The sequence below is a fragment of the Taudactylus pleione genome, unplaced genomic scaffold, assembly GCF_031769625.1.
Source record: "Taudactylus pleione unplaced genomic scaffold, aTauple2 ptg000967l, whole genome shotgun sequence".
NCBI lineage: Eukaryota > Metazoa > Chordata > Amphibia > Anura > Myobatrachidae > Taudactylus > Taudactylus pleione.
Window position 1 is genome coordinate 10419191 of NW_028285368.1, and position 15910 is coordinate 10435100.

Here is a 15910-nt window from a genome sequence, read left to right on the forward strand (position 1 = left end):
ATCTTTTTCATCTTGGAACATTTGCACAGGCTGTGCTGTATAATATGTATCACAAACATGCACCATTTCTCGTATAATGTTATTTTAAAGTGTCTAGCTTTTATATTTGGTCTTCTCATTCAGATAATCCTGTATTTGAGAATGTGTCTGGCTCACAGTGCTGGTGTGGACCCAGCATGCCAGTCTTTGGCAGACATGCAGGACCAGGCACCAGCTCTGGGGCGCTATGTGCGACAACTAATATCTGATGACCCCGCCGCACATGAGCCTTTTTCTTCCAATAATGGAGATATGAATCCAGTGGAGATGTACATAAGCCTTATCCAACAATTGTTGTCTGCAGCTGGAGGTACAGTAACTACAATAGAATAAAAATCCTACTTATGTAATAACAAACTTTGCAAAGGGTAAGCTGAGTGAGATATGCTTTTGCTATTTTGATCAGAGAGAGACGATATCCTGCCTTTAAAATGGTCACTAATACTTCATACATAGGTAAAAGGAATTTTAATGTTCAATTACAAAAAAAAGTCATTTTTCTTTAATGTATCTATTAATTTTATAATTGCAGGTTTGCAAGTTATGTATTGCCTTTTGGAGATAGTGTCTGTGTATCCACAAAAGCTGGCTGCTACACTAGTAGACAAAATTGACTGGTTAAAGGTAATCCATTCATCACAATTTGCACAAGTACCCTACTCATCCAATCGTCACATCCAATGCTTCTCTCCTTGCCATGCTACACATCTCTTCTAGCTATTGCTTTCAGAAAGTCATGTATTTGTTTCTAATATGTATCTCCAGAGTCTGATGATTGCTAACAAGGAGGAGATGCGGGAGCTTTCCGCTCAGCTGTATGCTGTTGTTGTGTCTACATTACCTGGTCCTGAACTGGGGGCTAAACTGCACAACCTGATTAAGAGTGTGAAGGATGTACATGTAAGATTACAGCACTTGTTAAATGAATTGGGGTGAACAAGTTGTTCAGCATTATTTCTTGTTGGAAATAAATTTTGTAATCTAGAGCTATAAAATGGCTTCTTTACAATAATCGCAGTAAACCTATGGAAGGCACCTGACAAATGCTGTAGATTGGATGATTTAGAGCTTTTCCTAACGGAAAATACATGGCTACTGCCATTATTCACATGTGATGATACTAGAAGTAGTTTGATTGCTAGTATGGAGTAAGGAAGGATTTTTCCTACTTTTTTAAAGTGCATTATTTATACTTCACATAAGACTAACAGAATATTTCTGAAAAGCTACCCTATCCCCAGACCTTCCATGAGGTACAACATGCTCTGCTCCTGGACTTCCTTCTTAATTTATGATTGCTGGCACCTGTGTTGAAACCGTTTTTTTTTCTTTTCTTTGATCAATTAACTAGTTTAACACAGGTGACTGCAATCATAAATGAAGAGGGAAGCTTAGAAGCAGAGCATTTTGTACCTGTTTGAAAGGGTCATGTTTTAGGGTTTGCACCCCCACTCATCATTAGCACATTAATAGAATACTGATGTTGGGCAGGGGTGCTGAAATTGAATTGAGAGTACTCTGCCCCACATAACAAATTGGTAACTGCACTAACAAGTGACACAAATGCTTGCTAAAACTTGCAGAACCCTGAGGCTCAACATGGGTCTATACTGGCTTTGGGATACCTGATTGGGAGATACTTGTATAACAACAAGAATAAGGAAGGGCAGCTTGAATCCATTCCCATCCCTGAACAAGATGAGATCATACAAGCTTGTGTGGAAACAATTGGTGAGCTGAATCCCCTTTTATTTTTTAAATTGTGTACATTCTTGCACATTGCAGAACAACAATTGTATCCCATCTTATAAATTGATTGAAATGATAGTATTTCTGATTGAACCATCAATTTGGCTTATGAACACACAAAACTATTTGGTACACACACAGCAGAACCATGTGTTTCCCCCATTCATTTACAAATAAACAGAGCATTGACCTTTTATTTACATTTTGTTTAAACTGGAAAAAAGCAATGTACATTTCCATTTTAACATGATTGGCATTGAATTCTTAAGGTGCGAACACAACGATTTTTTGAACGATTTAACTATAACGACGTCATTATCGTTCAAAAAATCGTTCAGTGTAAAACGATAAACGATGAACAATTATCGTTCATGCGCGTTCACGTTTGTAGTTCAGTCAGACTGGCCAACTGAACAATTTTCAATAGAAGTTGCAACATTTTTCCTTCAACACACAAAAAATCGTTTATTATGTAAGGTAAAACCAACTACTGTGTAAAACGATTTTCGTTCACTTTTTCAAGGGAAAAACTGAACGAAAACCGTTCATTACTAACATCGTTGTGTATGTATGCACCTTTACTGGATAGTTATACTACTACAAGGTTCAGAGGTGCAAAAATGTTCTGAAAATAAAGAAATACTTGGTAACAATGTTAGGACCTAAATTCGTAAAGATCTTATTTCATAAACTCACCTTCTTGCATCTAGTTTTTAATATTTTTTTCCAACAATAAGTTTACAAACACCACATAAATGTTTCTTCTTGTTTAGGATCACATTTGAATAACACCTCTCCAATGTTGTCAATTGCTGCTATTACGGCCTTGGGAGAAATTGGACGTAATGGGTCTCTGCCAATACCTGATGATGGAACTGGATTTACCAAGAAGCAGCTTTTAGAAAATTTGTTGGCTAGAATACTCTCTGGCAAAGAGACAAATAAGGTATCATATATGGATTTTTTTTCTTGTGTTATTTAAAAATCATTTGTTTTTATTTTTACTCTGTGCTTATGGGTAAATGTGTTCATGTGGTTGAGAATCTGCTTGTAATGGACTAAAATGACAGCAAAAATTACAGCAATTCCTAAAATGATTTTGAATGGAAACTATTTGTTAGGTCTTTATTTCTACCTTATTTTTCTGTAAAATAGTGAGGCGATTCCTGTATTATGGTATAGAAATAAAGAGCATGCAAAGCATATGTTGCAGTAAGTAGTTATTTTTGTTGTGCTCTTTAAACTGCAACTCATTACTTAAATGATTGATTTTATTGAAGAACCTAGTTCTCTAGTTATGTACAGTATGATATTCCAAGTATTGAAAAACATGAAATGGGCTTCACCAATTTTGTTTTCCAGGCCAAAGAACGAGCTATAAGGACGCTGGGCTACTTTCCTGTTGGGGATTGCAATTTCCATCAGAAGTTTCTGCTGCAGGGACTCATGGAATCAGTAGAAGTAATACTACTTTCTTTACAAAAGTTAACTGGCTACATTAGCTAATAACCGCTATTCCTAAACTGGTAGTATTTTCAGTATATAAAGGAATTGTGTAACATTCCTAAATCTATATGTAAATATTACCAAGCAATGGCAAAGGCATCATTTACAGCACAGCAGGCTGTTGTCCCAGACATTAGAAGTCTCTGACTTTGTGCCTCTGCATAGCCAAGTGGAGGGTTAAGGGGCACTGTGATGCTTGTATTGTATATTATTCTGTAGTCTAGGCTCTCAAATAGTGGACTGGAGAGCTGCATTGTCCTTGATTATAGCTATATGAAATAGTGTCAATCTACATTTGATTGACTCTATTAAGCCACAACTACATGCCTTTGACCATGTCCGTTTTAGCCCCTATATCTCATTTATGCATGCTGTTAGAATCTTTTGATAGTAGGATAATCTGTTTTCCAGTCTAAACATGGGTCTGGGTACTACCGACATCCAAGCTTTATCTCTATTTGCAAGATTTGAATAAAAAAGTCAATAGTGGTTTTCTAATTTTTGTGGAAAACTTGGGGTACTTTACATAAGAGATTCAGTAAATTAATTTTATAAAAAGGAATAATTGCAGTCGAGAATGTTCTGACTGAGGCAAGGACTACGTGATAAGAAGACACTTAGGCCCGTATTTAATTTGAGGCGAAAAGTCCGGATCTGCGATACTTTTTCGCCGATGACGTAGTTTTCGCCTGTTTTGAGTTTCCTCCGTATTCAATTTGGAAGACTTTTCGTCTAGGCGGAAAGTCAATGCAATGTAATAGGCGAAAAAGTTTCGCATATGAATAGCAGGCGGAAAAAAGTGCAGAATTGCGGTTTTGGGGTACAACATTGCTGGAACCCTCGTGCAGCCTTAAGACAGTCCCCTAAAGGTAAACTGCGTCAAAAAAAGTTTAAAAATATTCGGGACACCCCAAAAAAATGATTTTCCATTTTGGGGGTAAAAAAAAAAAAATAGGGGAACAAAGTGCCAAACTATCTAAATGAATTAAGGTCGGGTCCTCATGTATGCGGCAGGTGTTTTCTTCATTGCGGCACAAGCGGCAGGTGCAATTTTGCAGATTTGTAAAAATAACTTTAGGGACTTAAAAAAATGCTTACCCTCATTTTCAAGTACCCCAAATTTGATAGATTATTTTTTAGGGAAAATAACTATTCCTAAGTGCTATTTTTTACCACTTCTTCATAGCCGCAAAATTGCACCTTGCGCGGCTATTACAAACCCCGACTTCCTTCAGCAGGCAAAACTGGGGGTACCCATAGTGATCCCCCATGTCTGGACATCTTTAGGGGGATCCCAGGCATATTTCCCGAAAAAAACAAGTGCAGATTTGGGGTTTAGGGGTGCAGGCTTAAAATAAAATAGCCTGCAACTTCGGGAATGCCCCCTTAAAACTAAGTGTGCAAAAAAAAAAAAATCGGGACACCCCCAAAAAATATATATATAATTTTTTTTGGGGTGAAATAAAACAACAACTAAAAAAGCACTTCTAAAATAGACAAATGAAATCCACAGGGGTTCCCTTATATGCGGCAGGTGTTTTCTTCATTGCACAGAGTAGTGGCAGGTGCATTTTTGCAGAATTTAAAAAAAATTCGTTTAGGGACTTAAATATATGCTAGTACCCATTTTCAAGTACCCCAAATTTGATGGGACCACTTTTAAAAACGAAAAAAAAAAAAAGCTAAGTGCTCTTCTGCATCACTTCTTCAAAGTTGGGAAAAAAGCACCTGCCGCAGCTATTTAAAAACCCGACTTTCTTCTGCAGGCAAAAACGGGAGTACCCATAGTGATCCCCCAGGTCTGGACATCTTTAAGGGGGTCCTGCAATTATTTCCCAAAAATTCCTGTATTTTTTCGCTGATCCAAGTTTCGCCTGTTCCGGTTTTCGCCTACTTTGGAATTGAATACGGGGAATAACAGGCACGTGCCCGATACTTTTCCGCCTGGAAAACAGGCGAAGGAGGCGAAAAGTCCCACAGGCGAAAAGTCTGCACTTTTCGCCTCAAATTAAATACGGGCCTTAATGGGAGAACAGCATTATAAAGGAATTTTAAGTGTAAAGGCGGGTATCCACTACCCGATTAAACAGCGATTGAACGATAACAACAATTGGCTGGTTATCTCAATGATACATAAGTGGCAAGGAGCCTGATAGTTAATACATCGTACGCTTACCTCGGCAAAGGCCGAGTGCGGGGGTGAATTTGTGTAATAAGATAGTCCGGCTTTCAGGTGCTCGGAACTCTCACCCTGTGACAGGGCTGAATGCTTCAGTGAAGAGGCAAAAGCAAGCCTGATTGAAAATACATAGCACTTGAGTCCCGGGAGAGGACTGAGCGTGGCGGCTATTGATATGAGAATCCATGTCTACATTACATAACAGCCCAAACAAGGGAGGACCCGAATAGCAATAGGGCGGCTGTCTGGCATAGTAGCTGGTAACAGAGAAGCCGTGACGTGGCCCAGCAGCCTCCCATGTATTTGCAAATGCATGCAACTAATATATCTGAATTTCTATGACCATATAGTCTTCATATATTGTTGCAGGTATTATTCAGTGTGCTGAGGTACAATAGGGGGTTAAATCCCCCTCCTTTTTCTACTTAGTATGACCCCTCCCTTTCATGCACCTGATTAGTACTGCTAGATTGATTGAGCAGCTGCCATTTTTGTTTATAGTAGTTTTACCATTCATGCTATGTTGACAATTATGATAGCAGTAACCTGAATGAAGGATACACAGCATTGCATAAAACTGTTTACTGCATATGTTTTAGATGGAAAAACTTTAAACCCACATAAGTAAAGGGGAATGCTGGATACTGCATAAAAACATAAGGATCCTTTGAGGGTAGCACCATCGCCTTCATATGGTGGACGATATATACAATTATATATTAGGAAATAGGTTAAACTATATATATATATATATTCTCTACAAATGAACCCCTGAGGGGTACGCTTGAGGAATCTTTTACATTATCCTTACGATTGAACCGCTCAGTGCGGGACTTTCAACATCCCTGTTTTTAGGTTTGTAATACATGAATGTGAAAAGGAACGTTGGAAATGCAGTAGGTTCAAATTGATGGTGGTTTGAAATCCATTGAACCAATTTTAGAATTGCCTTGTTACTTCTCCATATTCTCTGGATATTGCCTATGTAGCAGTATAAATAAACTAGGGATATGTGGTTACAGTGGGGTAGAAAAAGGCAATCTAGTCTTGCTATTAAGCAATTTACGTATTGTGACACAATCCTAGTTCCCTTTATGGTCACCACTGCTGTATATGTATATCCCGCCCACATTAAAATCTGTTATGTTAGAATGAGGAATCTAGTGTATGTGCGGGTAGGCCATTTTTATACGGAATGTTGAATATTTGTGTACAATAATTCTAAGTCCGTTGTTTTCAATATAGCGCCATTTGGCAGTTGGCCTATAGTTCCAATAGATACAATATTTTCAATAATTTTGTGGCTCAAACAAAGTTTGTGTACATACTTGAAATTCATGTATGTTTCATATACACCTTAAACACACATCCTATAGGTCATGTTATACTTTATTTTTAATAAATTTGGGCCTTAAACAAAGTTTGTGTACATTGAACCATCAAAAAGCAAAGGTTTCACTATCTGAGTCATGCTAAAAATATTCCGTATTTTGGAATATTCTGTATTTTGGAATATTTGGATATGGGAGACTCAACCTGTAATATATTTTCACCATCAATAAACAATAGTTGAATTTAGTGAATTTAAAGGATGATGATTTATGCTTTATGGGGAGAGTCAATTAGCCGCAGTCATTTACCATGGGCTAATTGATCGCTATGGGCTATTCAATTAGCTCCATTTAACTGGGATTTCTTTTCAGGTCTCATTGGACCCGAAAAGAAATCTCCGGTAACTCGGGTGAAAACAGCCAGTTAACTTGCAGAACCGTGAACTTTTCACAGATAATGCCCGATAACCAGTGTTAACGCCCGTTAACAAGTTCATTTAACAGGCGTTAACACAGCTATCGGGCGAATTTGGGAGGCTAATCAAGGCGTTTAGGCCCGAGGCTACCTCCCGTTATTACACATGGTAATTGAATTCCGCCTTAAGGCCCCCATACTTCAGCAATTGATTGCAGCAATCGTGCAATTTGCAAACGATTTGTGTATTAAAATCTTTCCCTTTTTCAATCGATTGCTGCAATCAATTGCTGTTGTATGGAGGCCTTTAGTCTCTTGCTTTTTTAATGGTATTGTCTATTAAAAGTATGGTTTCCCATGCTCTGTGTTGATTGGTAATATTGTTTAAGAGGAGAAAGTGGATGAAGGGTGGAGCATGGTTCGCTTCCTATGTTATGTGACCCCACATGGGGTGACCACGCTTTCTCTGGCACAACACACTTAAATTGAAATTTTCTTTAGCAAATTTGATGTATTTTACATATTTAACCAAGTTACGATTTAGTGCAGTTCTCCCAATTACTTGCTCCCACTTCCACTCTACAATCAAAAAGTTGTGCTCCCCTCCTCCAATCTTGTAATGCAAAATAACATTTCAAATATTAATTTCCTTTTTATTTATTTTTTATCAGCAATTTTAACAGTCAGGCCTATCATCTGATCTAATTTCATTTAACTCTTACCTTTACAGGCAAAACAAATTGAGCTTCAGTTTACCATAGGGGAGGCAATAACTAATGCAGCCGTTGGATCAAAATCCACAGCAGCCAGGGATGTATGGATCATTGCTGAGGAGGACTATCAACCACCTGCTGGTAGGTCCTTCTGTTATTGTGCTGCTTGTATTACCTTCATGAGCCACCCTTTGTTCAGCTAGTGAGTAGTACAGACTACTTGGTACAGTAGCTATAATATATATTATGAAAAGTTGCATCTTTTTCTTAGTTTAATCGCTGGTCACTTACATCCATGAGAGAAACTAGAACTGTGGGTATAGGCAGAGCTGGAAAAGTCTGGGCACCAAAAGATTAAGCTTTAAACAGCACAGACTCCCCTCCCCTATACCGTACCCCATGCCCAAAGCAGGCATGTTTCTATCCGCTCCCTTCCAACCAGGCAAATCTGGAGACGCCTCCCCCAGTGTACGTGGCTGGCCAGGACCAGAATGCTATTTCTTCCTAAGGTGGCCTCTCTTAATCGCTTAACTATTTATTTATTTATTTACTTATTTATTTTTAAATTACAGAACGTTTTTTTTTTTTTTTTTTAATAAGTAAAAAAGCATATTTTTTAAGTATTTTAATGTTTTAGTGAAAAAAAAAGAGGGGGTCTAGCACCCCTCAGTTTTTCTATGTCCCCATTGAAACTTTAACCCTGATTCACCTCCCAGTGGCAATAGATTCCCAACTAATGATAGATTCCCCAGTGACTTTAACCTCAATCCTCCCTATAGTCATAGTTCCCCCAGTGATTTGTCCTGGCCACCTTAGTGTCTGTAGGCCACTGTTGAAGTCCCCCCTCCCCCAAGTGACAAAAATGTAGGCATTTAATAATAACCCCCCTCAGTGGCAATAGAGTACCATGTGGCGTTAACCCCCACTCCATTGTATCTAATCCACCTATGGCTATAGATTCCCCCTCCAGGTCACTTACCACTCTCCCTCCTGCAAAGCGTAGCGAAGTGGGTCAGGGGAGGACTGATTATCAGTCCCCCTGCTGATCTCTGTACTTGTTGTGCTGAGATCAGCTAATAGTACTCTTTGCATTGGATTTAAACTTTTTACTGCGTTCCATAATGCTGTTCGCATGGCATGCTGGGGTGCAAAATCGGCAGTATTGTAGTGGTCTGCTGGCCTGACCAGCAGAAGGAAATCAGTTTTGCACAATTTCATATTTTAAATGGCGAGGACACAGCTGGAGTGCACGGTCGCATGGGTTCTGATCGTGGCAGAGAGAGCCCATCTGGCAGTGGTCTCATCCAATACTACTGTGCCAGTTAAGTGGTTAAAGATACCACGGACAGAAAAATAGAGGTTTTCCTCAAATCAATTTTTTTCTACTGCCACTGCAGCACTATAGCCAGCCCACGCCTCCACTTCGGTTAATAAGGCCTAAGAGAGGTGGGAGGATTCCCTAGATGAGGGACTTAGATAGGGGGTGCATTGCTCCGAATTGTTGTCAGTATTCGAGAATATGAGGGAGGTAACTTCTAGGGGAGGCAGCTATTGATTCAAGCATCCGGTTCAGAAGAGCAGTTTGACTTCGTTCTTGAGGTATGGACTCTGAATTCAAAAAGACTCTAGAATCCCTTCCATTGGTGAAGTTCTTTTTGGATCTGAATTGAATTAATTCATAGCAGCAGTGGTTGCTTTCAAATCAGCCGTCTTTCCGTCCATGGCATCTAAAACTTGGACCTCTTCCTTTTGGTTGTTTAATCCCCAGGGCAAGCTGAGATTTCAGAACTCCTCTAGGGACCTCATTCAGAGGTTGTAAGTTCAGAGGCAGGCAACTTTGACAGGCCAAAAACCAGCTTCCAAACTTGCGGATAAGCAAATTGCATGACGGGGTGGCCCAGGGGGTTCCTGAATTGGGAGGACGTCTTTTTTTTTCCGAGGCATGGCTGTGAAGCAAAGTGTCTCTGGTTATGCTTTGGAATTCCTGGAGACCCTACAGTCGAGTTCTTCATGGCAGGTCTTCCTGTCAACCTTCCTGGCCTCTGAAGTTATCACCTCAGTTCTGCCTCATCAAAGAAAGACTTTACTACACCAACCATTCCCTTGTGCAGAAGCCAGACAGCTCCTTCGGCCCCATCCTCAAGTTGAAATCACTCAATGTCTACTTCAAGGTTCCCAGATTCAGGATGAAATCTCTCTAGTCCATCACGCATGCCTTGGAGTCAAGAGATTTTATGGCATTCCTGGATGTCAGACTCATATTGACATGTTTCCATATGGGAGGACCAGTGATTCCTCGCTTTGCAGATTTCTCGGATCATTACCAATTATGGGCCTTGCTGTTTGGTTTATCACTAAGGTAATCTTGGTGTCGATCTCCTCCTTGCAGCTCTATCTCTGGTCTCCCTACAAGAACATTATCTGATGGTTCAGGTCTTTCAGTCACACAGTTGGCTCATAAATTGGTTCAAGTCCAGCCTGACTCCGTCACAAAGAATGCTTCACTTAGGGGCTCTGTTGGACACCCAATCCCAGCGAGTTTTCCTCCACAGGGAAAAGATTTTAGCCCTTACAGACAATGGTATGGTCTCTCCTATGGATGTGTCGGTACATATCTGCATGAGAGTTCTGGGAAAGTTAGTCTCCACCTTCAACATAATGGATTTTTCTCAATTTCACTAAAGGCCTCTCCAGATGAATTTCCTTTCCAAATGGAACCGATCCCACTTTCAACTCTGGTCCCAACTCCTCTCCTTGTCCCTGTATGTACGTCACTGCCCGCTGTGGTGGTTTCAGACCTCCCATCTAGATCTAGGCATCTCTTCCTAATTCTGAACTGAATACTGCTCATTACAGATGCATGCCTGGGGTGTAGTAGGTATTACCACCGGCTGCAACCCTAACCCCCCCCCCCCCCCAAGTGCCTTAACCTAACCCCCCCCTTCCTAAACCGAAGTCCCCTGGGGGGATGCCTAACCCTAACCCCCCTTCCCCTAGCCTAAACCTATCCATCCCGGGAGGGTGCCTAACTCTAAATCCCCCTGGGAGCCCTAAACCTAACCCTCCCCCCGGCTTACCTTCGTTCGGTATGCTGGGCGTCAGTCTTCCGGCATATGGTTATTGACAGGCGTTGAGTTTTCGATGCCTGTCAGTGCCACGCCGGGATTAGAGAGTCTGGAAGCCGGCGGTCGGCATTTAGACCATCTGCTTCCAGACTACATCCCCCATGCCTGAGGGGGTGGGTGGCTGTGACTCTCAACTACTCTTTCCAAGGTTGATGGACCTCAAGTGAATCTACAGGGCCCATTGTCAGACAGGGCCACTTCAGGGAAAGGCTGTAAAGGTCCAATTGGACAACGTGACAGCTGTCTTGTATATCAATCTTCATAGAGCCATGAGAGAAGTCGGCAAGATCCTCATTTGGGCAGAACGGTTTCACCAAGCTGCGTCCGCACTTTACATCCCAGGGGTTAAAAACTGTGAGTCAGACTATCTTAGTTATCAGCACATTCACGTGGGCATGTGGTTTCTTCATTTTGCTATGTTCCAAATGTTAGAGCAGTGGTTCTCAAACGCTGTCCTCAGGACCCCACACAGTTCACTTTTTCCAGGTCACCCAGCAGGTGCACAGGTGTATTCATTACTCACTGACACATTTTGAAAGATAATTATTTCACTTGTGATTCTGTGAGGCGACCTGGAAGACCTGCACTGTTTGGGGTCCTGAGGACCGAGTTTGAGAACCTGTGTGATAGAGGATCGCAGGGGCCACCCAGCCATAGACATGTTGGCCTCCAGGCACAGTTGCAAGCTGCCCTGGTACTGCTCCAGAACTCTGGACGGGGGCTCTGATGGTGGATGCCCTGTCACTTCTAGGTACATTTCCCCTTATATATTTCTTTCCTCCGTTATCCATGTTGCCTCGAGTTTTCAGCAAGCAGAATCTGAAGGATGGTTTGGCCATTCTGATGGCCCCAGACTTGGCCACACATGGCCTGGTACGCAGATCCCCTCCTTGACGTCTTCCTCTCTTGCCAGACCGGGTTCATTCCTATACCCGGATCTCCCTCGCCTGGCGATGCTGTTGTAGCGAACCATGCTTTGCGCAGGGAACAGTGTCTGTGAAAGCCTGTTATAGGTTGTGGTGAGCACATATTGTGTGTGTGGTGTTCTGCCCGGAAGGTGGACCTGGCAGTCTTCCGACTTTCCAATATCTTGGCCTTTCTGCAGGAAACTTTGGGTTTTGGTCTCCATTTCTGGTCTCAGCCCTCTGTCTATTTCCACCGAAAAATTGTGCGTAAACCGGCTGTGCAGACTTTCCTTCAAGGGGTGTTCGCATTCAGCCTCTGTTCCCACCCCCCCAGTTGCCCCATGATATTTGGTTCTAATGATGCATGCTCTTCAGACTCATCCCTTTGAACCTTTGGAATCTATGGAACTCCACTGGCTCACTTGGAAGACTGTGTTCCTTCTTGCTATCTCCTCTGCTCTGAGTGTGTCTGACTTCAGTGCCTTGTCCCATGAATCTCTTTTTCTGATCTTCCACCCAGACCATTTATATAGACAGGGCCATGGACCTCTGCCGATTAGGTTCGCAGTTTGCTCTCTGATGTCCACAAAAAGGGTTGGTCTGCTACCAAGCAGACTTTTGCATGCTGGATTAAGGTTGTCATCAATCAGGCCTATGCTTTGGCCAACAAGCTGGTTCCAGATTTGGTGAGGGCCCACTCAACTCTGTCTGTTGTCCTTATAAGGGCAGCTGGGCGGGGTGCCTTGGCAGGGCAGCTTTGCAGTGCGGCTAAGTGATCCTCTGCAAACACATTCATTAAATTCTATCGGTTTGACACATTTGCCTCTAGGGCAGCTAGTTTTGGGCAAAGGTTTCTGCGCACAGCACAGGAACGTTCCCTCCCTTAGGTTACAGCTTTGGGACATCCCACAGCTCCAGTGTCCCCATGGATGAAAAAGAAAATGTGATTTTGGTTCTTACCTAATAAATCCTTTTCTCTGATTCCATGGGGGACATTGGATGGCCCACGCTTACTCCCCTGGTTTTTCTTGGGGTTATTTTCCAGGGTTGTGTGAGTTTTATGTGCCTGTTTTCTTCTTCTCCTCCTACTCCTTGTCCTTTTGGGCTTTTGTCAGTAATAACTTTGAGTAGGGGGTGTAATATGGGGGAGGATAAGCCTGTGCTGTTCAAAGCATAACCTTGTGGTGCCCAGACTCCTGGAGGTTCCACCATTACACACAGTTCCGGTGTCCCCCATGGAATCAGAGAAAAGGATTTTTCTTCTTCAGGATCCATAGGGTCCACAGAATCTACCTTGGGGTATGTAGTGAAAGCAATCCATTGCACCAAACCGCTTCCAGCTTTGAAGCTCCCAGCATGCACTAGTCATTCTCCCTATATACCCCGCTCTCAGCCACAGACATTCAGTTTTTTTGTTTGGTGCGCGGCAAGTATCCAGACGCACCTGCTATAACACCGGGACTGCCTAGGCAGTCCCAAGCTTTTTTATTTTATGATTTACTTAGTTTTTGAACTACCGAGTTTAGCAGTACCAGGCGCCGGTAAAGACGCAGGTACTGCGACGACTCCTACTTCCGCCGGGGCCGAAAACACCAGTACCGCTATATGCCCTGAGGTTCTCGGCAGGCCTCAGCGTGGCTTAGCTAGTGCCTGTGCTGAGGTCCGGACTGCAGGTCTGGCATGGAGATGACAGGTAAGTGCGCGGCAGTCCCAGCATCCGGTGCAGCTGCGGGTGAAGGCCTCGTGTGACATGTCCTTAGTAAGGCGGCCGGGTCCTTATCGTATGTTGCTAGGGACAGGTAGTAGATGCACTAGAGCGCACTAGTAAGAGTCTACTACTATGAGGCCAGCGTACTCGTGCCGTCTAAATCGCAGCTTAGGGGAGTTAAGGCACTCCCCCGGCCGCTCCTCCCCTCAGACCAGACACAACTTCCGGGGCGGAGTTTAGCGTCTGGTTTGCTATATTTGACCACCTCGTGGTGAGAAGCTCGCAGATCGGGTTTGTATGTGTGCTGCTGTAGCTGTTGCTGTCAAAGGTTGGTCGGTCTCCCGGTATACCTCTCCCTTGGGCCTAGTATATAGCACTCTATATTCTACCATTACCCCTCCGGGGCTGGCTAGTTGATTCAGAGTGCCATTTGCAATAGCAATTGTGCGTATTTATGCATTGTATGTAACTTTAATGCTAGCTGCTGTATTGTATTGCCTTTTTGTTTCAAACTGTCAGTTGTACCTGTCACTGTTTCTCCTCATCCCTCTGAAAGGTGTGGGGCGTTTCATTGATAGGGAGTCACATTGCATTTATGCTGTACACCTTATACCATTTATACATTTGTCATGTCTAAAGGTGTAGGTGAGTAGGATGATATGCCAGTACTCAGATCATGTGTGTCTTGCTTGGCAGGCCTATCTGATCAGGATGTTAACCTGGATGGTTTGTGTAGCCTCTGTTGCAAAAAGCTACCTGTTCAAGCTAGTACATCTAGAGCTCAAGAGCTAGAATCACCCGGGTGGTATCAGGTTTTGTCACACAAAATAGCAAAAGCGCGGGCTCCGGCTGTGGTATTTCCCTATGCTATAGGGTATTCACAGCAATTGCATCCTTTTATGTATATGCCCCCTATGAATTCCTGTTGGATTAATTCTACTGCTCACTCTAGTCGGAGTACGTCGCCATCTATAGCTCCTCAGCAGCCAGATAGACAAGTGGCGGCAAAGCAGGGGCATAAGAGAGGTTCCTATCAGTTGCTTCATGATGATTAGACTCCTCTTCAGATCCTGACTCTGAGTTCTGGGTCTTACTCAGTAGAAGAAGACCATCAGTCTCTGGTGGATGTTCCCTCTCTGGTGAGAGTGGTTAGATCTGTCCTCAGTATAGACAAAGAGTAGGCCCCACCGACAGCCAAGGTGGTCTTTAGGCATCAATTTTTCTGAGTCTGAACAGCTGACGAATCTTATTTCTGAGGCATGGAATACTCCCGGGAAGCATTTTCATACTACAAGGAATATAACCTCTCAGTACCCATTTGCACTTGGGGAGTGTAACAAATGCGAAGTTCCCCCAACAATAGACACTCATGTCACGAGGTTGATTAGGAGCGCTATGTTACCCATTCCTGCAGCCTCCTCTTTAAAAGAGGTTACAGATAAGAAACTTGATAATCATTTGAAATCAATGTTTTCATTATCTGGAGCGATTACCAGACCAGCTATGGCTGTAGCCTGGGTAGCAAAAGCTATGGAGGAGTGGACGACCGCTCTGGGGGTACTATACCTGATGCTACCAGACAACAGCAGGCTTTTCTCTATCAGATGCAAGAAGCAGCTGTGTATATGGGGGAAGCGGTCATTGACGCAGGTATTTTGGCTTCTAGGGTCTCGGCAACGTCTGTTGCAGCCTCAAGATCCCTTTGGCTAAAAACCTGGAAGGCAGATGCAGGATCCAAGAAGGCTCTTGAATCTTTGCATTTTGCGGGGAAGGTACTGTTTGGACCTGAGCTGGATGACATAATGACTTTTCTGGCAATACAGAAGTCTGCTGAATTGCCATCCGCGACTACCCCTAAATTTAGGCAGTTGGCAGCTCGGTCCTTTTGTCTACAGAGTAGGGCGAAGGGTCAAACCTTCACTAGACCGTCAAGCCTGCAGGACATGTCAGCCCAAGAAATCTTGGTCAAGCAAACGTCCTGCCTCCAAGCCAGATAGTAATTCTACTGTCTGATGTGGTGGGCCTCCCCCTGGGAGGGGGGCTCAGGGTTGGAGGCCGACTCTTACAGTTCTCTCAGGCCTGCTATCGGACAACTATGGATGCCTGGGTTCGAGAGCTGGTTTCTCAAGATTATGCCATCACATTCCTGAGGCATCCCCCTCAGAGGTTTGTGGATACAAACCTTCCTTTAGACCTGGTCAGGGCCTCAGCCTACCGGGAGTCTAATGGGACCTTCTTAA

At 42.9% G+C, this 15910-nt stretch overlaps 1 protein-coding gene across 3 annotated transcripts in view; it reads left to right on the top strand.

The window, feature by feature from the left end:
- The window catches only part of ECPAS (Ecm29 proteasome adaptor and scaffold), a 130088-nt gene that overhangs the window by 46018 nt on the left and 68160 nt on the right, over nt 1-15910 (top strand). For all 3 annotated transcript variants that reach the window (XM_088460105.1, XM_088460103.1, XM_088460104.1), the window contains 7 exons: nt 124-349; nt 572-663; nt 805-939; nt 1623-1770; nt 2562-2734; nt 3151-3249; nt 7950-8073. In XM_088460105.1, the coding sequence (XP_088316231.1) occupies nt 124-349; nt 572-663; nt 805-939; nt 1623-1770; nt 2562-2734; nt 3151-3249; nt 7950-8073 (997 nt within the window). The remainder of the gene's footprint in view (nt 1-123; nt 350-571; nt 664-804; nt 940-1622; nt 1771-2561; nt 2735-3150; nt 3250-7949; nt 8074-15910) is intronic.